The sequence below is a fragment of the Neomonachus schauinslandi genome, chromosome 16 (genome assembly GCF_002201575.2).
Source record: "Neomonachus schauinslandi chromosome 16, ASM220157v2, whole genome shotgun sequence".
Lineage (NCBI taxonomy): Eukaryota > Metazoa > Chordata > Mammalia > Carnivora > Phocidae > Neomonachus > Neomonachus schauinslandi.
Window position 1 is genome coordinate 52,975,348 of NC_058418.1, and position 23,874 is coordinate 52,999,221.

Sequence of the window (23,874 nt, forward strand, 5' to 3'; positions counted from 1 at the left end):
ACAGGTACGGGGTGGGGGGACAGATTTCTATGCTGGATGACTCCCCCCCGCTTCCTGTCCTTTGGGCAGCCTTGTGGTCAGTATGCATGCGTCTGCGGAAGTCCTTCCTGGCAGCTGCGTGGGCTTCCAGAGTTGGCTGCCCTGCGGGGCAGGAGGTCCGTCCCAGTCATCCAGCATAGAAATCTGTCCCCCCACCCCGTACCTGTATCCCTGTCCACCTGTGCAGGATGGGCCCCTAGAGGTGGAATCCCTAGATGTGCACCTCGAACATTTTAATAGATGGGGTCCTCTTATCCCGATGAGGTCGTATCTCGCCAACTGCAGCCTGGTTTTCGAGGGATCTCTGAAGGAATTCTGTAGTGAACATTGAATCTCTCAAACATGTGTAGACCGGGAATCCTCAGAGAACCCTAGAATCGGAGTTTTAAAGATGAGGGATGTGCTTCAGCTCTGCCCTTTTCCGCTTCTGTGGTTTTCATCCATTCATTTTGTTTATTTTCGTATCTTAATTAATAGGTGTTTGAGTTTTTCAATGACGACTTATTTCAAACATACATAGCAGAGCAGAGAAATAATATAAATGATGCCCAGTGACCCAATTTTACCAGCTCAGTGTTTTCTTCATCACAGTTGCCTGAGATCTTTTTAAATTAAATGTTACAGATATGGCTATAAAGCCTCTGTCATTTCAGAAATAACCATTTTGTGAACCTTTTTTTTTTTTTTTAATGTTTAACACTGTTAATATACTGGGATAACAGGAATCATAAGTACCCGTGACAGTTGGTTTACGTCTTTTAAATAAATTGTTACCATTTGTATAAATTTTTAAGCTTCTTGCAACCTTTTTCCTGCTTAACTGACTGAGCCACCCAGATAAACTTTTAATTTTGGAGTAATTTTGGATTTACCGAGGAGTTGTAAAGCTAGCACAGAGAGTTCCCACATACCCTTCTCCCCCACCTTCCCTTGTCCTATGCTACTTGGTGAATTTGCCCAAACCAGGAAATTAACATTAGTATGTGACTGTTAACTAAACTGTAGACTTCATTTGGATTTTACCAGTTGTCCCACTAATGTTTCTCTGTTCCAGGATCCATCCAGAATACCACATGGCACTGAAGGGTTTTGATTTATCCACATCAGTACATATAGGTGTTTCCATAATTATTGTAGAGCGAGCCACCGATGACAGAGCCAATGTGCCCCCTCTCCCAGTGCTGGACATTCCCGTTGGGTTCCCTTTCTCCTTTGCAAGCAGTGCTGCAGTTGGCATGGGTGGGAGTTGCTTCAAGTTGAATGGTGAGAAGTAGAATCACTGCGTGGGAGGGAGTGTGCCTTTCCAGCATAATCCCTGATTGCCAAACCACTCTCCAGGGGCTTTGTTCTGCCCCTTGACTGAGTCCTTACTTGGTGCCAAGCACTTTCCTGAATGCTGTGGTTACAGGAATGAGCAGGACAGTTCCTGCCTTCCAGGGGACATAGAACTAAATAAATAATGGAGGACCACCACCTGCCCAGGGCCGCAGCAAGGGAGGGGATGGGGCTCCAGGGAGGTGGAATGACTGAAGGGATAGATGCAGAGCTGGTGTGATCAGAAGGTGTAGGTAGGAGAGGTGAGATGGGCAGGCAGTGGGGGACCTAAAGGCTCCAGGGAGCTTTACACACGCATGCACGCACACACACACCCACATACGGTGTGTCCCAACCAGTAACCTGTTCTTTCTAGAATATGCTATGCATATTTCCCTCTTGGGGCTTTTGCTCTTGCTGTTTGCTCAACTTGGAATATTCTTCCCCAGACACCCACCTGGATATGCCCTCATTTCCTTCAAGCCTCAGCTTAAAGGACACCTCCTCTGGGGAGGCCTCCCTGATCACACCTGCTAGCAGAGTCCTTCCCTTGCCCTATCACCCACTGTGCCTCACTCTGCTTTGGTTTAATTCTTCTGGAACTTACTGCTACCAAATGTAATATATATTGATTTGCTTATCTCTCTGCACCCCCCCCCCTCCTTACAATGTAATTCCTTGAGGGCAGGGATCTGGTCTGTTCGGCATCGCCTGCTCCCACAGCTATACCAAGCTCATGGGTCCTCAGCGGCTCTTTGTTGACTGAATGAGTGGATGGACGTTGCCAGGACTGTGATAATCTATGGGTGATAGCAGCAAGCATTTAGCACTAGCTTTGTGTAATGCACTCTGCTAAGCTCCTTGATGTGAACTGTTGTCCCCTTAAATCCTCACTTCTGCTCCATGAGCCTGGCTCAAGTTTTATTGTGTGTCCATTTTACAGGGGGAAATGGAAACCAGAGGGGGTGTGGCTGCCTTATGTTGGGGCTGAGATTTGGACCTCTGCCTGACCCCGGGCTCCAGTTGGGCTCAGTCCCTGGCAAATGCTGGGAAAGGGGGAGGCAGGCTGTAGGTTTCAGCCCCAGGTTGTGGAGTCAGACTAGTGTTCATATCCCCTGGGCTGGACTTGGATCCTTGTGCAGAGGGGACTTGGGACAGACCTGCCTGGGCTGGAGTGTTTGGGGGACCCTCCTGCCCTGATCCTGCCTTCTCTGAAAGGGAAGGAAGACTCTCACCTTCTAGCTCGCTGTAACAGGAACTGCCACCCCCACCCCCCAACCTTGGTTTGCAAAACTGAGCCGGTGGGGAAATGAAGGGCTGGCTTGCTAACCACAGTGAAGACTCATTTGCAAAAGCAAAACAGGGGCAGCAAGGCCCTTCTCTGACCCCAGCAGAAGGGATCAACTTCTGCAGGCCACCTTCTTGCTGGAACCACTCGAGCCCCACCATTGGGCTTGGAGCTTGGAGGCACTTAGCAGCTGCGGGCTTTATAGTCTTGTGACCTCAGTCTTCACCTCCGTTCAATGGGAATAATAATAATAATAATAATATTATAGTACATGAAGCGCCAATGAGGAAATGCGTGTAACGCCTTCTCTCCATGCCCGTTTCTGCAAACACTTGGGGGATAGAGGCTGTTATTATTGTGGTGGTGGACACAGTCAGCATCCCTCTCTTGGGCCCTGCTCCACACAGTAGCCACATTTCAGGAAGAGTCCTCAGGTTAAACAACAGAGGGGTAAAGGAATATCTTCTAATGCATGCTCTTCTTTTCCTTTTTGAGCAGAATTTGGCATTTTAGATGAACCTCTGTGAGCAGGCTGACAGTGAGTTGCTTGGTGGCATAGTGAGGGCCGGACCTGTTCCTGCAAAGCTGAGGCGACCTGTTCCTGCAAAGCTGAGGCATGAGACAGGGCAGCCTTCCTGCCTGGGTTTGGGCGGGGGAGGGGGTCGCGGGAGGAGAGGGGAGCTGGGAGTGCCCTGTTAGCCATAGGTAACTGTGTGAGGCTTCTTGCCTACTGGCTCACGTGGGGCTGGGTCGCAGCCCTGACACGGGGCCATAAGTAATGACAGTAAGTGAGAAGCAGGGAAGGGGAAGTTGAGAAGCGGAAGGCAAGTCCTCCAGAGTGGGGGCATTTGAGCTGGGCCTTGAGCTGAGCTGAGCGCTCTTTCCTGCTCTTGGATTCCTCAGAGAACCTGCTCCTTCCCTGCAGAGAGCAAGAAGCAGGAAGGCCCTGTGTTTGCAGTTCAGGGACCCCATGAAGGCTCATGGACCCAGGATGAGATCACCCCTTTAAAGAATGAGGGCTTCACCTCTCCAGGGAAGGCCTTCTAGGCCCAGAGGGCCAGGTGGACCGACTGGGTGTGTGGCGCATTCACCCTGGGGCACTGGGAGGGGCTTCTAGAAGACCAGGGCTTTCTCTGGCAGTCTGTGATGTCCCTCTGAGCCCTTCCCCTTGACCGTGGCTCTCAGGCAGTGGGGAGGGTCCTGAGCCAGTGTTCTGGCCCAGTTCCCCCCCCCCCCACCCCCCCAGTCAAGTGGGAGGCGTCTGGAAACCCCAGCCTGTCCTGTTGATCGTTAACAAGGTGGAAAGGTATTTCTGTCTTCTCTAATGACCGACTCTGGCAGTGGGAGCCCTGAATACGCCTGGCATCTCTCTCTACCTGCTGAGACTTGGCTTGAAAGAAAGGATCTACCTTCGTTCGGATTCTAGCCTGTTCATTCCAGGGTTTTCCAAGAGGCCGTTGTGGGAGCAGCTCTCTTGAAAATGGAAAAAGGAAGGGGAAAGAGCCGGGCCGCCTTGCCCACAGCTGGCTCTCCGTGAGACGCCCGTGCGTCACTGTCCTGCTGTCTTTGGCATCAAGGCCCAGGCAGGTGGCTAAGTGAATGACTTCAGTTTCCTGAGCCAACTCTGGAAAATGGGGGTTTGTTCCCAAGGTTGGCAGGAAGAGTGAGGAGACGGTGAAGTCAGTTCTGGCACCTAATAAATATTTCATGAGGAGGGTCCAGTCTGTTCTCCATCCAGATCAGGTGCTTCTACCCTGGGCTTGACCTTGGCAGGGCTCCGTTTGCTGCCGGCGGACTTGGTAGGTCAGTCTGTGCAAGTGCCTCCAGGCAGGAGCAGGTGTGGGTGGTGTTTGAGAATGCCAGCTCTGGGTCTGGACTGGCAGGGCTCAGACCCCCAGCTCACCCAGCCCGCTGGAGCCTCCGTTTCCTCCTCTGCAAAATGGGCAGGCTGATAACAGGGACCACTCACCTCTTGGGGCTGCAGGAGGCATCCCTCAGACACTGGACACCAAGCACTTGACTGGTGTTTTTTTTTAAAGATTGTATTTATTTATTTGAGACACAGAGATACAGAGAGAGAGGGAATACAAGCAGGGGGAGTGGGAGAAGCAGACTCCCCGCTGAGCAGGGAGCCGGACACAGGGCTCGATCCCAGGACCCTGGGATCACGACCTGAGCCGAAGGCAGACGCTTAACGACTGAGCCACCCAGGCGCCCCTTGACTGGTGTTTGATAGACCAGGAGCTGTCAGAGCCCCTGCTGCCTCTAAGGGTTTGGGGGCTGGGATCCTTGCAAGGATGCTCCTGAGTCAAGAATCCAGCAGGACCCAGCTGGGCCAGGGTGACGGCCGAACCGAGGGGCGAAGGAGGGGGTCTGCCCTGGAAAAGACCTCATCCTTCCCTGTGTTGTGGTTAAGAGGACATGCTTGGGAGCTAAGACTGCTGGGGTTGAAATCCGGGCTCGACTCATGTAGCCTTGGAAAGTCACTGACTCTCTGCCTCAGTGTCCCCATCTTTGGAATGCAGATGGTGATATCAGCCTCACGTGAGCTCACACGTGTCAGAATCCCTGGCACACTGCTTGGCTGTACTAGATGTTTCTGTAAATGTGGCTTCCCTTCCCTTTTCTCTTCTCTGGTTTTCTCTGAAGTCAAGAGGTGGGTAGGAAGATGCAAACCAGCATTTTCCATGGGAGGATTCAACATCAGTCAACTTCTAGAATTTTGTCGGAGTTGAACAGAATAGTCTGTGTTCTCGGAACCTTTCTTTTCCTATAAAAAAAAAAACAAGGACAAAGCATCCGACTGAAAGAGTGAGCATATGTTTACGAGCACCGCTGTTTGTTGGGCTGAGGTTAGGGAAGGCGTGTTGAAATGAGTGGTTGCTGCTGAGATGGGTCCACGTTTGCCTTCTCCCGGGGCTGTGCGCAGACTCCTGGCGGACGTTCACAGAAACCATGTTCTTGGCTGTCGTCGCTCCTGCCCTCTCGAATCTGTGGGCCCCTGGGCCAGGCCTGGCTCCAGGCCCTCTGCTGGCCACTTCCTCTGGGTTTCTGACTGGCTTATCAGACGGCTGCATGAGCATCTATTTCTGGCCTGGCTGGAAATAGTCTGGATCCTGGTACAAGGCGAGCCTGGAGTCAGTTCCTGGGATGGAGAAGTAGCCCAGTGGGAGGAAGTCTCTTGACACTGTCCCCCAGGGGAGACCAGGCCCAGGGAACAGGAGTCACCAGTGGTTCCCTTTGCAGGTCCCTTGTGGTCTCCCTGAGTGTGTCAAGGAGAACATCTGTTTGGTATTAGCGTGTTTTTTTTTTTTCTTTCTTGATACTCTTTATCTTTTAGTTGAAAAATGTATTGAGATAATGATAGATTCATGTAAAATTGTAAGAAGTAATACAGAGAGATCTCATGTAGGTGTTAGTTTCTCCCAGTGGTCCCATCTTGCGAAACTTCAGTGTGCCAAGCACAGCCAGGGTATTGACGTTGATTCGGTCCACTCATGATCTTGTCCAGGTTTCCCAGTTTTACTTGTCCTGTGTGTGTGCGTGTGCATGCATGTAGAGTTCTATACGATTTTATCACATGTACGTTCTTTGTATCCGCCACCACAGTCGAGATACTAGGAAGTTCCATCATGACAAGGATCCCTGGGGTTCCCTCTTAATAACCACACCCACCTCCACATGGAAGGTTTGCATTTGGTAAAACGCACAAATGGTGAGTGTAAGCTCAAATTTACACATAGGGACACCTCTGTGGCCACTTCCACACCCCACCTCCTGTCCACATCAGATCTAGACCACTCCCTAAACTGCTGCCCCCAGGAGGTCACCACCGCTGTGACTTCTGTCTCCATCTGTGAGTCCAGTACTGTTCAGTCGGCCTCACTCCCTCGAACCTTTTCTTCTCACCTTTTACAACTCAGAGCCACACTGAGGGTGTGGTCTCTGGCATCAGCTATTTCTAGGCAGAATTTAATAATGTCTTATTTCCACTGCCTCTGTGTTGTACAGTTCCTGTTATGTATGGTGGGTGGGACTGGTTTTCTTTTTACCAAAAATAAACTCCTTAAATATGTATATATATGTATTTATATTCAGTTGAAAAAGGTGAGTTGATTTAAAGACCGGTATTAGACAAAGAGTGCCAGCACTATGCATATGGGGCAAACTTCGTAAAATTGATAATCAAATGATATTTGAGTAAGAATGTCAGAAGCATAGATGGCTCCAAAAAAAAAAAAAAAAAGCCACACCCAATCAAAAACAGGTCCAGTGAGGGGGTGGGGGTGGGGGAGGGCGGGATCTATACATAGTCTGTACCGTGAAGGCCTTCTGTATAATTTTGATAAACAATACTGGTTTAAAGCAGAGCAAATTAAAATTTCGACAGGCTGTGTGAAAGGTGGTGAGCCCTTCTATAATGTCTTAATGGTTTTTGTTCTATCTGCATTCTACCTGTTCTATAACTAAAGCATATTTTGAAATGGACTCACTGTTTTTAACTTAAATTTATATAAAAGGAACTTTGATCCTCAAGTTTAGAGGTGCTAGATGTGTATTTTTTCCAATTCATGTTAAAATACATCACAGTTAAGACCTAACAAAATGTGGATACCATTTAAGGTCCTTCCCCATATCCCATGATGGGGTTACTCCCATTGAGTTTCCAGTAAGAGGGAGAAAACATTAAACTCAATAACCCCGGAACAGTGAGTATTTAAAGACATTTGTGATGGTCAGTGTTTGGGGTTTTAGCTGGCCAGTTCATAAAGCTCCTCTCTTTCTCGTTGTCTCCTGAATTTGGAAACAATTGAGAAACCCGGATAACTGATATACGGCAACAAGAAGGTCTGCTCTTCTTGTGCCTCCTGTGGAGTCTGGCTTAGATGCCGTTTCTGGCCCCTGACCTGCTCACTCTGTCTGGCCCTGGTGGACGCCCACCGGCCTCTTAGAGGCAGCTCCCCCCTAGCGCCGGGGAGCAGGGCAGGGCGTGTGGTTCCTGGGGGACAGATCCGACCAGAACCGGACAAGGAGGCTAAGCTGGGCATGTCCAGTTCCTCCTTCTGGACTCCTGTTAGAGAGCGTTCCCTGCTCCCCTGGAGACAAGGGGTCCCTGGAGGGAAGAGAAGCTCAGCCAGTTCCTCTAGTATCACTTGAAACTCTGAAACATCTAGAAAACAGTTCATCCAACATTTCTGTGTGAATATGAAGCACGGCCGTAACAGCTACCTCATCATTTGAATGCTGTTATTCCAGAACCTCCTATGGAAGCGCAAGACTGGAATATTCCCCACTGGAGATCAGCACAGTCTCAACAATTGTTTCTTTTTTTAACAAAGATGAGAGCAGTCTCCCTCACCCCCCGATACGTAGGCTTTCAAAGGACTTTCATTCTACAGCTGAAACAGTTTACATTTTACCAGGTTCTTTCAGGTATATCTGCCTATGGGATGGATAATTGTTCCCATTTTACAGATGAGAAAGTAGAGGCGAAGCCAGAATAAAGAAACCCATCGCAAGTTGGACTTTAAGTGCATGTCTGCTAGATTCTTCTAAAGTTGGGCTCTTTCTGCTCTCCCACGGGTGACCCCGTTAAAACCGAGGGTTCTGCAGTGCATCTCACTTGTCCATCTAGCTGTCAGGCTAGCTGCCGTCCTGTATGTCCAACAGCCCAACACCCTTGGTTTTGTAAAGCAGAGTCTTTCACTGAGACCCAGCAACCCTGAGACAAAGTGAAACCACTGGCGTCGGTGAAGGTGTTCTTAGAGGGTGGTGTGCAAGAACATGCATGCCAACAGCTAGGTTAACCTTGACTGAGACCTCCTGGGGGCCACGGGGTTCCTGTAGTGTAATTTCACTTTGTTGCTAGAGCAGCTCCATGAAGGAGGTACCCCTGCCACGGTCGGTGCAGGTGGGGAAAGGACAGAGAAGGCAGATGATTTGCCCAAGCTCCCAGGTGCCATTGGGGCAACTTGTCCAAGCTCCGGGACCCCTGCAGGGCTTTCTACCCCCCTCACCGGGTTACCTCCAGCCTTCAGAGCTCCGCCAAGACACACACCCTCAGAGAAGCCTCTCTTCCCTTTGCTGGGAAGAAGCCCCCGTGTAGACTTTTTTCCTCTCCTTTGAGGTGTTTGGCATGGTTGGAGGCTTCCATTTCATGTGCTGGTTTGGAGAGGGTCTGTCCTCTGCTGGCTTCTGAGGGTGGGGACCATGTCTGTGTGCTTCCCCCGCACATCCTCAGTGCAATGCTCAGTAGCGGCCTGGCTGATTGAATGGCTGACATGTGGACAGGAAGGTGGGGATATGTGTGCGAAGGTGTCGAGCCTCAGTGGCCTCTTTTCCCCTTAAATATGGTTGGAGCTTCCCTGAAGATGCTTGAAGCCTGTTGTCAGATGGTACCACTTGAGGGCAAGTGTGGGAATCGGGGGAAAGGCCACGTGCCTGGTGTGAGGGTAGGCGGATGTTCTGGGGGCGGGGGGCAGCTTGAGAGTGTGGCCCAGAAAGGGAACAGGCTTTGAAGAATGGGGTCATGGGGACAGTCGGCAAAAGGGGTGGTGGAGTCAGGCGGGGGAGTGGGAGGAGGCTGGAAACCCCGTGTGTGTGTCTGCAGGTGATGGGTGGGGAGGGCCGCGGGAGGGTGGCTGAACCTGGGGAAGGCCCGAGGTGATGCCGGGAAGCCAAGTTTGTGCAGAGATGAGGCCTCGCGATGAGGCTTCTGCGGCTGTTATCTTCTTGAAGCAGGAAGCACGGCTGCTGAGTCCCGCCGCAGAGGGACGCGTGGCTTGAGCTCCGGCCACCAGAGCCTATTTGGAAAATGAAGTCGGTCATCTTAATGACTGTGTGCCTTTGGCAAAAATTCCAACCAAAGCAGATCAAGCCCACCATTTGCTCGTCATCCTCCCCACCAGTAACCCTCGCTGTCAGCAAATTGGCGAACTTTTTTTCCCCCTACATTTACACACACAGGTATGCATGGACAAATATAGGCATCCTTCCGTAGCTGAGTCTAATGCGTTCCTGGAAACTTGAGGGAGAGCAGCTTTTTTTTTGGATACTGTATATCATGTCCTGTTACATGGATATAAATGTTGATGCATTACCAACTGACTGGCAAAAACCCAGCCCCAGTGTTGCTTAGTACCCTTAAACACCTGGAGGCCAACCCATCAGCTATTTCTGCATGAGCACAAAGCATTGACAGCAGCAAATACTTAATTATATGATGCTTTAATGAACCTTGTTACTGGGCGTGTTTGCAAACAGTATAGGGGGACTATATGGTGTTGGCTGTGAATTGTCATTTTTTTTCCTGTCCTCTACTTTGCAACCTAATGGAAATGACAGTGAACTAACCTGTTACAAATACTAGAGATGTGATCTAAATTGGACTCTGGTAGAAATTTCTCCTTGTCAGAAATAAAGGCTGGGACTCAGGCAGGACTTAGTGGGGTGGGCAGAACCCGAGGTTTGATGCATGATGATTTTCAACATCGGGAGCGCCGGACTTGGTCCTCTCCTGTTGCAGATTGATACACACCAATATTTTCACCAGGGCCTGTGCATGAACATCCTACAGCGGGTGTTATTCTGGGGAGTATGTATGTGCACACACGTTTGTACATGTGGATTCACCCATGTACACGTGCACAGCACCCTATTTACGTAAGGTGTTGTGGATTTTTTTTTCCACATCAGTACATATGGATCTGCCACTTCAGTTTCCACAACAGATAAAATTAAGAGACTGTGGTTTTTTCTGGGGCGCCTGGGTGGCTCAGTCGTTGAGCGTCTGCCTTCGGCTCAGGTCATGATCCCAGGGTCCTGGGATGGAGCCCCGCATCGGGCTGGCTGCTCAGCTGGAAGCCTGCTTCTCCCTCTCCCACTCCCCCTGCTTGTGTTCCCTCTCTCACTGTCTCTCTCTCTGTCAAAAAATAAAATTAAAAAAAAAAGAGACTGTGGTTTTTTCTTATACCTTATGAGTCTAGCTTTATTCAGTTGCATTAGTAATTTAAAAAATAAGAGCTAACAAGCACCTAGAAGTGGCTATGTCTTTTATTAGTTGTCATTTCGAGGCACTGTTGTAATGCACACGCACACACACATACTCCTTTAATCCTCAAAGAGCACTATGTGAGAAGATGATTCTTGCTCCTATCACTCACGTGAGGAAGTGGAGGCCCAGAGAGGTGAATTCTGCTGGAAGCACCTGTTAGAAGCTGGGATTCACACCCAGGCCTGCCGGTTCCAGAGTCCATCCCCTGGTCACCAGACACACACTTTGCATAATTTGGGTGGCACATTTGCAATCCTGGCAGTAGGATTTGATTTGATGTCAGAAAGATGATTTGGGATTGACCTAGTTGAGTGCAGGAGGCCTGACCCCCCCATGGCTGCTCTGTACCCCATGGGCAATGGGGTCATCCTTCAGCAAGGTGCCCCTGTGTGATGCAAGATCAAGTGCGTGTCAACAGAAATGACCAACGGGCCCCTCAGACTTTGCTGGTTGCCAAATAGAACCCCCCCACACCCGCTGGTGAGGGGTTTCCTTCCTGCCTTCCTGGGGCTCCTGGTAACCAAGGGGGTTCTGGATAGCGGGCAGCCCTCTGGTTCCTCTGGAGCTGGCCCCTCCTTGCTCAGAAGGCCTAGGAAGTCGTAGTAACAGCTGTGGAGGGCTTGGTGGTGGCCCCACCACCTTTTCATGGAGGCCTTAGCCACAGCCCCATCCACAGCTGACTTTCCACCTGTGAATGAGTGTCCTCCCTGGTCTGCACTGATGGCTAGACAAGCCCGTTGGCATGAAGGGGGCATCTCACAATTAGAAGGCCTGCCGCCCTAAGAGTGTGGACTCAGGAGGGCTGTTTTCCACTCCTGGGAGATACCCAAGAGAACTGAAAACAGGTGTTCAAACAGAAACTTGGATGTGAGTGTTCATAGCCTCACTATTCACAGTAGCCGAAAGGTGGAAGCAATCCAAAAACGCCCATCAGCAGAAGAGTGGATAACTAACGTGTAGTCTGTCTGTACTGGAATATTACTCATCCGTAGAAAGGAACGCAGTCCCGGCTAGGACACACAGGAACCTTGAAGACTTGATGCTAAGTGAAAGATGCCCGGCACAAAAGACCACGTATTGTATGATTCCCTTTGTATGAAATGTCCAGAAAAGGCCGATCTGTAGAGACTGAAAGTAGGTTCGTGGTTGCCAGAGGCTGGTGTGGGGACAAGAGGGGAACGGGGAGTGTTAGCTGCAGGGTCTTTGTGGTCTTTGTCTTTGTGGTCATGAAGATGTTCTTACATTGACTGGTGGTGGTGGTTTGCGCAAGTGAATATATTAGAAGCTATTGACTTGCATGGTTGAAATGGATGAATTGTACAGCGTGTGACCTCTATCTTGATAAAGCTATTCTGTTAAATGAGAGTACATTACCTATAATCCCAGAAACACCTGCTGAGCCAAGATATGTTTGGGGGTACCGAACGCATGGGGCAGTGACATCTAGTCCTGTCTCCGTTGGGGGGAGCCCAGAGAAGCTGTTCTTTGCAATGACTGGGACTTGGCCACATCCATCCTTCTACTGCCTGAAATACATACTGGGCCTCTGACCCCTCAAACATACCGATCCCTGTGTCCCATGGGGGTAGCACAGAAACTACCGGATCCAGTACCTGATGTAGCAGAGGCTGCCTCGGGCGGATTCTGCTCGCCGTAGCATTGATGTCTGCCCCTCAAGGCCAGCTTGGTGTGAACGCTGCAACCCTGTGCTTGAGGACAGGGGAGGCAGGCCCCAGAAACAGCCCTCGACCACCAGCAGATGGGGTTTGGGGATAAATAACCCTGGTTCCCTTACTCCATGGTGGGGCAAGGACTCCCAGAGCTCCCGTGGGATCTGCTCCAGGTACCCACGGAGGGCCAGCTTGACAACCTAGCAGCCTCTTCCTCAGCTCTTTTCCTTGCCGGTCTCACATCCTCGCTCCCCTACCAGTGTTCCTGGGACCACCTCCCAAATAACCTAAGCCATTCATTGCACAGGTACCCGAGTTCTGCTCTGAGCCAGGCTCTGGTGCACGTGGCCGTGAGTAGTCTCCAGTTGTGAGCGCGAGGGACAGACAGGATCCCTGTTGTCCGGGGGCTCAGAGGAGGATGCGCCTGTACATACAGATGTGCACGTGAGGAGCTTTATGGGCCAGTTATAAAAATAACAGGACGAATCATTTCAGGGGTGGGGGTGGAGAAGGCAGGCAATGTTGAGCAGGCGCTCGGGTGAGATCTGCACGAGTCCGGTCAGCTGATGGCAGGGGAGAAAGGGCTAAGCCCCTGCAGAAGGCCTGGTCTCTTCAGGAGCATCATGAATGAGCCTGCCTTTACCTGGGGTGGCGGTGGGGCGGGGAGGAGGGGAGGGGCGTGGTCGGCATGATGTCATGGAGGTGACCGGTCCTGCTGGAGCAGTGGGTGCCTGCAGCCCTCCCCCGGGACGCGTCTGGCTCCGAAGCTGGCGCCAAAGTGGAAGGCAGGACCACTCGCCTCCCTAGAGTGGCTCTTTCTCTTTCGTTCTCTTTCCACGTCTCACGCTTCTTCCTGTCTGACTTGGTACCTGTGCGTGTTTGTATCCCTCTCCCTCCTTGTCCAGGTGGCATGTCTGGTGGCTCTGTCCCTCTTTGCCCTGTCCGGGGGTCTCCTTTTGTGTTTGTTCATATCTCTGTGTCCATCTCCGGTTTGTGTCCCGGTCGCCCCGACCGCTTCCTCATTCCACAGCTATTTATTGGGTCCACTGGGTACCAGCCACTGTGCTAGGGGCTGGGACACGGCACTGAGGAAGGGAGCGCCTTCGAGGGAAGAGGTTCTGAGCCCACGAGTCCCACGTGCAGGCACTGGCCTCGGTTCGGTGCTGTGGGGAGAGGGGCTGATATGTATGATAGCAGAAGTTGGAGGGTTTTCTGTGAGTTCGATGGTGGTTGAGCTGAAACTGGAAGGGGGAACTCGGAGGGAACCAGGGCCAGAGCATTCCTAGCAGAGGCAGCAGCATGTGCTGATGCTGTGTGCTGGGGGTGACCGCTCACCAGGTGGCTGGAGTGCCGAGGGCGCAGGCAGGTGGGGCTGGCGGGGTCGACACCGGGCCTGGGTTCTCAGTCCTAGGAGCACTGGGATGCAGTCAGAAGGTTTGAAGCCCAGGAGGGTCATGAACATATTTATGTATTTACTTCCTTATTTTTTAAAGATTTATTTATTTTAGGGAGAGCATGCACACACGAGAAGGGGGAGAGGGAGAGGCAGAGGGTCCCTGCTGATCGCAGAGCCTGGTACAGGGCTCGATCTCATGACCCTGAGATCATGACCTGAGCCAAAATCAAGAGTTGGAGCTTAGCCGACTGAACCACCCAGGCGCTCCAACATGAGCTTATTTAAATTTCATAAAAATGGTTCTGGGGTAACTTCTGTTTACTTCAATAGGCCAAGCAAGAGATCCAGTGACTTGGATTATGGCATTGGCCGTGGGAATGGAGAGAAGTTGACCGAGTCAAGAGTAATTTAGAAAGTAGAACTGGTAATTGCCTGAGGACAGTGTTACAGTATATGAAATTTTTTCTTTATGTACACGTGTCAGATTTTTATTGTAAGTTTCTTGTAGGGAGAAAAACTTACAGTAGGCTGACTCAGAGATTCTCACCTACAGATATTTTATGGGGAACAAGGATAGTAGATAATCACTGCTAGACTTGATAGGAAAAAAAATATATTTGCTTCTTGCTTCAAGTCACTAGCATCTTGCCCGGCAGTGAGCTGGGTGGGTAACATCCAAGAACAAACTCACCACCCTCAATCTTCTTAGAGGAGGCATAAACAGTTAAATTGGCAAGGCTAACTTCCTCCCAGAAGGCTGTAAATTTCAGTGCACATAAAGGGTGTTTGTTTTTGGGAAGTGAGGGCAAAGAGAAAAGACTCCAGGTTTCTGGGTTCGGTGAAGAATGGGGATCTGGCCCCTATTCCTCTCCCTACCAGGGTTTAGAGGCATCCACGCTCCCAAAATAAAAGGACCACTTATGGTTGAGAAGTGGTTTTTTTTGGGGGGGGGGGTGTTCCTTTTTTTTTTTTAAGTTCAATTAATTAACAATATAGTGTATTATTAGTTTCAGAGGTAGAGTTCAGTGATTCATCAGTTGCATACAACACCCAGTGCTCATTCCATCACATGCCCTCCTTCATGCCCACCACCCTGTTACCCCATCCCCCCCCCACCCACCTCCCCTCCAGCAAGCCTCAGTTTCTTTCCTATGCTTAAGAAGTCTCTTATGGTTTTTCTCCCTCTCTGGTTTCATCTTGTTTTATTCTTCCCAGGTTTTTTTTTTTTACTAACCAGAATCATGCTGTAGGTATTGTTCTTTGATGTGCTTGTTGGAGATGTTCTCAGCCTAGCACACTCCTTTTATCCATTCTGTATTCCACAGAAATAGATGTTTGGGTTGCTTCATTCTGCTGTTATAATTATGCCCACTTTTGTGCACAAACCTGAGCACAGGGGCTGGAATTTGAGGGGAAGAGTGTCAATTTGAGCCCTTGGCAATCTGAGCTGAAGGCGTGTTGACTTGGCATTTAGCAGGTGGCAGGCCGTGCATGCTGACTCGGGCAGGAGGGCAGCTGGACTGTGGATTTGGGACCCACAGGCCGATGGCATCGTGTGTGACAGGGACGTGGCTGGTTTTGCTTTTAATTTTTGGGTGTTTTCTGGGAAACTCGATCTCTCCCTCTATTCTAAATGAAAGCCTTGCTGGATAGAGTATTCTTGGCTGTAGATTTTTTCCTTTCAGCAGTTGGAATTTATCATGCGAGAAGTGGTTTTTAAAACTTTCTGGTTTGCAACAATTTTAGACTCACGTGAACATTGCAGAAATAGCACAGGATTTCTGTGTACCGTTCATCCGGCTTCCCCCGGTGATAACACCTTTCTTGTTCAGTCACCAAACCCAGGGCACTGACACTGGTACGGTGTGATTAAAATACAGACCTGGGAGGCGCCTGGGTGGCTCAGTCGGTTAAGCGTCTGCCTTCAGCTCAGGTCATGATCTCGGGGTCCTGGGTTTGGCCCTCGTGTTGGGCTCCCTGCTTGGTGGGGAGTCTGCTTCTCTCCCTCCCTATGCACCTGCACCCTGTGCTTCGTGCTCCCGCACACGTGTTCTCTCTCTCTCTCTCTCTCAAATAAATCTTTAAAAAAAAAAACTAAAATAAAATAAATTACAGAACGGAACTGGTTTTCGCCATTTATCTTACGTGAACCCGGGTTTGGTTTGGTGGCTTTCTCACGTGTATAGGGTTGTGTAAATACTGCCACACACAGGGTACAGAACAGATGCACCCATTTAAAGTCTTTTCACATTCCTTCATGAGTCCTGTCCGCCAAGCTGTTTTTGGTCTGGCTAGACCCCTGGGAAGAAAGTAGAGAGCTTCCGGTTCATTCCGTCCCTCTCCTTCCTGATTGCATTCACTGCACCCCCACTCCTGTTGCTACCTGTGCATGAACCTTTCCTGCTCTTTCAACCCTGACTCTAAATGCCATTGTTCACCTGTTGGCTTCCTCCATTCCAGGTCCACGCTCCTTCCCTCGCCTCCCATTTCCAGGGATACCTTTTTGCCTGTTTCTCTCTTCAGTACAAGGACTGAGATATACATGCCAGGACTCTGAGGGTTGCAAGTGATAGAAACTCAGAGAATTTATTGTGTAGGGGTTCAGATAGTACATCCGGGCTCAATCTTTTCTTTCTCTAGGGCAGGCAGCATGCCAGCATGCTCCCCGTTACCCCCAGACTCCTGTTTTATCAGCCAGGCAGCAGCAGCAAGAGAAATTTTATAAATATCTCTGGCCAAAAAAGTGCCAAGAGGATGCTGGTGGGCCATGTGCTCGTCCCTGAACCAATCATGGTGCCCCAGCGTGGGGCACCTTGGTCATTCCCAGGACCCTTGGGCCCCCTCTTCCACTTGTTGTGGTCGGTGGTGAGGAGAGGCAGATCAGCTTCATCTGAGGCACTTCTAAGTGGGTCAGGAAAGGTGCTGTTTTGACGGGACGGGTTAGGTCCTGGACGGGTTAGGTCCAGGAAAGGTGCTGTTTTGACGGGAAAAATAGGCAGGAAGGGACTGGTCGAACTTGTCTCTTCATGACAGTCCATGGTCATCCTGTGGCAAGGAGGGAGATCTCCCCTGGGTCGGGTGGCTATCCTGTGGGGTGGGGGGAGGAGTCACCTATGGGTCATTTGGCCATCCTGTGGGGGGCAGGGTCGTCCCTGGGTCAGGTGGCCATCCTGTGGGGGGAGCGGTCACTCTTGGGTCAGCTGGCCATCCTGGCCCAGTTTGGTTAGGAGTGGGTTGGAGTCCCACAGCAGCAGGGGTTATGGGGAGGATAGATTTCTTCTTGTTTCTATTGTCTGTTGCTATACAACTATCCCAGTACTTAGTAGCTTAGAACAGCAAGCTTTTTACTTGCATATAATCCTGCAGTTTGGACAGGGCTGAGGGGTTGGGGAGTAAAGGAGCTGGGCGGTGCATATGGGGCACAGGCAGTGTGGCTACGTCCTCGGGTGCAGTGAACTTTGGCTTTTTTTTTTTTTTTTTTAAAGATTTTATTTATTTATTTGAGAGAGAGAATGAGAGGCAGAGAGCACGAGAGGGGAGAGGGTCAGAGGGAGAAGCAGACTCCCTGCCGAGCAGGGAGCCCGATGCGGGACTCGATCCCGGGACTCCAGGATCATGACCTGAGCCAAAGGCAGTCGCTTAACCAACTGAGCCACCCAGGCGCCCATGAACTTTGGCTTCTGATGGGCCCGTCTTAATTGTCTTTTAGTGGATATCATGGAAATCAAGGAAATCCGCCCAGGGAAGAGCTCCAAGGATTTTGAGCGTGCAAAAGCTGTCCGCCAGAAGGAAGACTGCTGCTTTACCATCTTGTACGGCACCCAGTTTGTTCTCAGCACGCTCAGCTTGGCAGGTGAGTGCGCCTCCGTGTGCTTCTCTCCCTGCCTGTGCCTGGCTGTTTCCTAGGATGTTCTGTAGTAGCAGAAGGCTCACACGTGCCTGCCCCTAATGTGTGTTTGGGGGCATCATGGTTTTGAATTCTAACCCTGTCCTGTTCTAGCTGTGTGCCTTTGGGCAAGTTACTCAACCTCTCTGAGCTGCAGTTTGCTCAGCTGTGAAACGGGGAAAATGGTAATGCCGGCCTCATTGGGACATTGTAAGCATTATGTTAAGGGCCTGCTTGACTCATGCAGGTAGGTGAAGGCAGGCTATAGTTTTCATCCAGCAGAGCCTGGCCTGTACTGTATTTTCAATTGAACTGGAGAAACTTCCCGAAATCTTAGATCTCACACGTATGTGCACACACACATAGACACCCCCACACAGACACATGCATGCTCACACATGTACACACAATACACTTACACACTTGTGCATGGACGTGTGCACTCACATAGACACGTGACCCGCAGGTGAGATTTCCAGCCATCCCTATGAATTCACCCAAAAGCAAAGGGGCCTCTGAGAGGCCAGAGAATGAACTGTGGAAAAGCTCAGGCACTTGACTCGGGGGCAAAAGCTTGTCACCCCCTTCAGGTCCACTTCTAGAATTCATTGACTTAGAAACATCTGTACAGCTGGGAGTGATGAGAGAAAATAAATCCCATTAAAAGTAGACCCAAGTGGGAGGAAACGATGAAAGCTGAGCAGTGTCAGGGACATTTAAATTAGGGCCCAGTAGCTCTCGTTGATTTGCTCTCTCGCTTGCTCAGCACGCACCTTTGAACACGTACTCTGCACTGGGCTGGAGGCCACTGGGGCTATAGGGCCCAATAAGCCCGGTTGCTGCCTTTCAGGAGCTCACAGTACACTGGGATAAGAGCTACAGTCCATTTGCAATACAGCCTGCTGTCGGAGTGCAGAGGGCCAATTTCAGGGAAGCCTTTGCGGAGGAGGTGACTTTTAAATTGGGTTTTGAGGCATCAGTAGGAGTTGGGAGGAGAGAGGGAGGCCAGTCCAGGGAGAGGGTGTTCCATGTGTGAGGGCTTGAAGGAGGGAAATAGCAAGCTGGGTGTGGGACATGATGAGTGGACGTCTGGCTGATGGTGTGTGGTTGGTGCAGAGATGGGGCAGGAGAGAGGGGCCTTTGCCCATGAACTTCAGAATTTTGTCCACTTAGCCCTGCTGCAGGTTGAGGCCTGGTGGTTCTTGGTAGGGAGACCACGAGAGCCCAAGTGGGTCTTGGAGTCCAGGTTGCTAACTCTGTTCCACTCTGGGGTCTTTCTTTTAGAGCTCTAGAATTTAGGTCCAGGAGAGCGATGGGCAAGACCTGGATTCAGATCCCAGCTTCCCACTTACGGGCTCTGGGACAGGTCTCCTAACACTTCTGAGCATTATCCTCTCCTCATTCCCATGGGAAGAGGGAGAGCAGAAACCTTGGCATGCTCTCGTCCAGATAAACAAGGTACCTGGTCCTTAGGAGATGGTTAATAACTCAATGAGTGTCTGCGTGGCTAGCTCCCTTGTACTGATGAGGAAATGAGGCACAGAGGGGTTAAGGAGCCAGCTGAATGTCACACAGCCCCAAAGTGGTGCCGTGGGACTTGTCAGCGATGCCAAGCCCTTCTCTGCTGCTTGGTGCTGCCTCTCTCCTCTCTCTCCCTGGCCTTGATGAGAAACGGGAAGTGCTGAGGGTGGCTCAGGATTGTGGTGGGAATTATCCCAGACCCTGCACCTTATTCACTAGCATACGGGTAAAAACTAAAACTCTTGGGGGGAAAAAAATTGTCCCACTTGTCACCCTTGCTGTAGAAGGGTCATCACGGGCATGTGGCTTTATTTTGGACAAAAAGCAGGTCTTAGAACCATGAAGGTGTGAAGGAGATGCCCTCTTGGCGCCCTTGAACAAAACCGGAAATGGGTCCTGGCTCCTCCTGTCCCCGTGGTCTGTATGGGGCTGGGATGGCCCAGGGCCCCAATTGCTCTGCAGAGGTCTTCCCGAGGGAGTAACGCCATTTCCGTCTGTGTTCACCTTCCAGCTGACTCTAAGGAAGATGCGACTAAGTGGCTCTCGGGCTTGAAAATCTTACACCAGGAAGCAATGAGCGCGTCCACACCCACCATTATCGAGAGGTACTGACTTTTGCTTATCTTGCCTTCCCACATTCGTTGATTCCGCTCCCTTTAGCCAACATGAGCGAAGGAAAGCAAAGCGGGGTGTTTCATCTTGGAGGCTCATGGAGGGTCCCGAGTGTGTCAGGTTCCCGGTAGATGCAGTGGGCTCCCCAGCATCTCCCCAAAGAGCCTCTCTCAGTGTTGGGCCGTGCTTGGCCGCCTGGGGTGAGGCGCATGCTGAAACCCAGACAGAAGCAGGCATTGGTGGTGTTTGAGGGGAGGACAGAGGGCTTCCTTCTTGCAGGATTAGGAAGGGATTCAGCCGACTCACCAAAGGACAGTCCCATACAGGATGTGGGATTTGCCACCCACTCAGGACGGCCTTGTCTGTGCGTCTGTGTCGTGGAGGTCCGTGTGGGATTGACATGTGAATGATTGTCCCCTCAGTTAAAACCCTCTGATTCCCACCGTTTTTCTCATCAGCTTTTTGGGGGGATAATGAACAGAGAGGATTGTCCGTTTAAAGAGTGCCAACCTCTATGCGTTGTGGGGGGGGTCCTCTTGGCTCAGCTAGGGCGTCTCAACAACAAGGAGAAAACTGTTTCTTCCCGAGCTGCTCGAGTTAGCAAGTTGGAAAGCTTTTCTTGTTTCCAGTATCCTTTGTCCCCATTCCATAGAACTAACCGAAACTGGGGCTGTTTACTAACTCATTCTCTCTCTGTCTATATCTCAACTCTCTTCCCAGTTGGCTGAGAAAGCAGATTTATTCAGTGGATCAAACCAGAAGAAACAGGTAAGATTCGTTCGTATTTCTGTGGTTTTCTCCAGATCGTATTGGCCTCTGATGTTCTTTCTTGAAACGTTCCATGGCCACCAGAGCATGTTTTGTGGTGTGGGAAGACCCTCGTGTGGTCTGGCTGGACCTGCGAGGTGCCGGACGCCGTGCCAAGCGCTGGGGGCTGATGGTGACACAGCCCTCACCTGGCTGGAGCCTCACTTCCGTGGATGTTCAGGTCCATCTGCAGAGAAGGCTGCTGTGCCGTGGAGCACTTGGACCTCGTTCTTGAGGCCCTCACATTTGAGCACCTTCTGTGTCCTGGGGAGACACAAGATTGCCACGCACCTGCCCTACTTTGTGGCGGGAGAGAGGTTGACCGTGAGGAAGGAAAGCAGGTTGACTTGCGACAGTTAGACGGGCCGGGCAGACATGAGCCGGGGAGGTGATCAACGTAGAAACATGTAATTCAGTGTATATGTTCCCCAAACGGTGCGTCTCGGAGCGGTTCCCCGTCAGCACCCGAGGTGCTCCGTGTGGGACATTTTTGTAACAAACATGGTTTGACCTTGCACTTGGCAGCATGATTTCCTTACTGAGGAGAAATCGTTTGCTTCCTGATGGACGTAGAGTTGCTCCCGGTCCATTAGTATCATGAATACTGCTGCTTAGAAACCTTGGGGTCTCCCTGTTTGTATGCAAACAGGATGAAGAGGATCGAGTCCTAGAGGAGGGATCCCAGCAGCGAAGTGTTTTCTGGTGTAATGTTTTGAGAGAGGTGGTAACAATTTGTATTTCTCCCTGTGGTGCAAGAGGGCGCGCCTTTCCTTACTCCCTGTATTACCAGACCTTTGGTGATCCTGATGGGTGAAAGGCAACGCAGATATTTGCTTAAATTTGTATTTATTTTTGAGTAGGGTTGAGCATTCTCTCTTCCATTTTTTTAGGTTTTGATCCAGTTATTGTTAATAATGTAATGATAAATCCTACCATTTATTGAGCACTCAGCCGGCCACACACAGTGCTCAGTGCTTTAAGTTATTGTATCATTTTAGCCTTGTGTAAGACCTTCTTAAAAATTTTTACGTCGTTTTCCTTCCTTCTATTCTCTGTTAAGATCTGTCAGCATGATACGTGAGGCCCCAGCTAACCTCTCCAGCTCCCCCCGGTGTCCCTTTCCATCTCTGAGGCCCCTGGGTGTCAGACCAGTGTCCTGCATCAGCTGGTGATCTCAGAGTTTGGGTGTGTGCCGCGTGCTTGCTCCCACGTACGCCGCCCGATGGGATGATGGAGAAGCGGTCCCTTCCAGTGGTGAAACGTTCAGTAGTGTTGTAAGGTCCGCCAGAAGCGCACCCCGCGTCCCCCTGTCCACCCGCCCTCCCTCCCTCCTCCATCCGTCCAGCATTCACCGGGCTGCGCTCCGGTGTTAGGGAGGTGGATCTGGGGAGGTCCCTGCGTTGGAGGGTTTTGTTCACACTGGTCTCTTTCAGCCACCAAGGTGGGGCCTCCCTGGTGTTTCCTTTCTGTTGTGGCTTAGGGGTGATTCATTGTTGAGGTTGGCGCAGGGATGGCAGACGGAGCCCTCCCGGGCCCTCTCCCCATGCACGGGGCGGGGGGGTCCAGGGTTATTGATTTGGTTTGGAAGTCCACCTCTCCATCTTGTCAGGGCAGCCTCCCTCTGGCTGTCTTGCTCAGAATGGATTCCTGCACCTCCTCCCTAGAGACCCGTCTTTCCGTTGGCCGGTCCAGAACCTTCGGCAGAGAGGAAGTCTGTTTGTGGACTTGATGCCCCTATTCCTCGCTTCCTGTTCGCGCTCCCCGACCTTCCTCCCAGTGGGCAGAGCCCCGCTGCTCTGTCAACATGTGGAAAAGCCCACCTTTCCTGTGGGTCTGGGAGGCCGGGAGGGAGCTTTTCAAAAGGAACTCTGACCAAGGTCCCAATGAAAGGGCAGCTGACTGACTTCTGCTCTGCCAGTTTCCCCTCCCTTCCTGTCACCCACGGCTGGTGGCGTTTCCTGAAGGAAAACAAAGCAGTGGCCCAAGCCAAGGAAAGACTCGGGCAGCAGTGGGAGGCGGGCTCGAAGCCGGCTCCCAGCGCTTTCCTTGGCCGGCGCGCCTCGTCCCCTGCGGGGCGTCTCGAGGGGGCAAATGGTAGCAGCTGACCCTTGCCGAGGGGTCGGTGTGCAGCAAGCCAGCGTACCCAGCACGTTGCGTGCTCTCGGAGTTGGGGCCTGCTTCTGGAATGCTCGCAACCCGGGGAGCTCGGTACCCTTGGATCCATTTGGTGAGGACAGTGAGGCCGAGCAGAGTTACGGGACTTGGCTGCAGCAACTCGGCTTGTGGGGCGGGGCCCCGGGCCCCAGGGTGCGAGGCTTACCCATCACGACCTACGACACCATGTTGCTTGTCTTCTTTTATAATCTGTACTCAGGAAAGCCGGTCAAAGGCAGAAACCTTCCCCTCCCACCGCCCGCCCCCCACAGCCTGTAAGTGAAAACTGTTTAATTGGTCTGATTGTGGTAACATCGACGCAACATAAAAGCTACTATTGTAAGCGCCTGCCTCCGTGAGATTAAGTGCATTCGTACTGTCGTGTGTTCATCACTGTCATCCTCTTCAAGCGCTCTTCGCCTCGCACAGCTGAAGCTCTGTCCCCGTAACGGTCCCCTCCTCCCTCCTTCCCCGCCCCTGATAACACTCTGCTCCACCTCCCGTGGCCAGGAGTGTGACGGCGCTAGGCACCTCGCACGGAGCGGAGTCAGGCCGTCTTTGTCCTTGGGGGGCTGGCTTGCTTCACTTAGGACAGCATCCTCGCGGTTCATCCACGTTCCTGTGACAGCGGTCAGAATTGCCCTCTTTTTTAAGGCTGCGTAATATTCCCCGGGAGGTGGAGCCCATGTGTTGTTGATCCGTTCATGGACACTTCGATGGCTTCCCCCTTTTGGCTGTTGTGAGTATGGTTGCTGTGAACATGGGTGTGCAAGCCCCTGCTCTCAGTTCTTGTGTACATGGCCCGGAAGTGGAATTGCTGAATGCAGCGGTAGTACGGCTCCATTCTTAGATGCAGCGCCCTGCTGCTTGCCATGACGCTGGCAGCCTTCTCTCCTACCAGCGCTCCGTTCTTCCCACTTCTTGCCCGTGCTTGTTTCCCCTGCCTGCCTGTCTTCCTTCCTACCTGTCTTCCTTCCTACCTGTCTTCCTGCCTGCCTGCCTGCCTTCCTTCCTGCCTGCCTGCCTTCCTTCCTGCCTGCCTGCCTGCCTGTCTTCCTTCCTGCCTGCCTGCCTTCCTTTCTGCCTTCCTTCCTGCCAGCCTGTCTTCCTTCCTTCCTTCCTTCCTTCCTTCCT

The 23,874-nt window shown here is 51.4% G+C and overlaps 1 protein-coding gene across 1 annotated transcript in view; it reads left to right on the forward strand.

The window, feature by feature from the left end:
* The window catches only part of PLCG2 (phospholipase C gamma 2), a 136,646-nt gene that overhangs the window by 29,571 nt on the left and 83,201 nt on the right, over window positions 1-23,874 (forward strand). Inside the window, exons 2-4 of the mRNA XM_021705295.2 lie at window positions 17,470-17,613; window positions 19,679-19,772; window positions 20,500-20,547. Coding sequence (XP_021560970.2) covers window positions 17,470-17,613; window positions 19,679-19,772; window positions 20,500-20,547 — 286 coding nt within the window. The remainder of the gene's footprint in view (window positions 1-17,469; window positions 17,614-19,678; window positions 19,773-20,499; window positions 20,548-23,874) is intronic.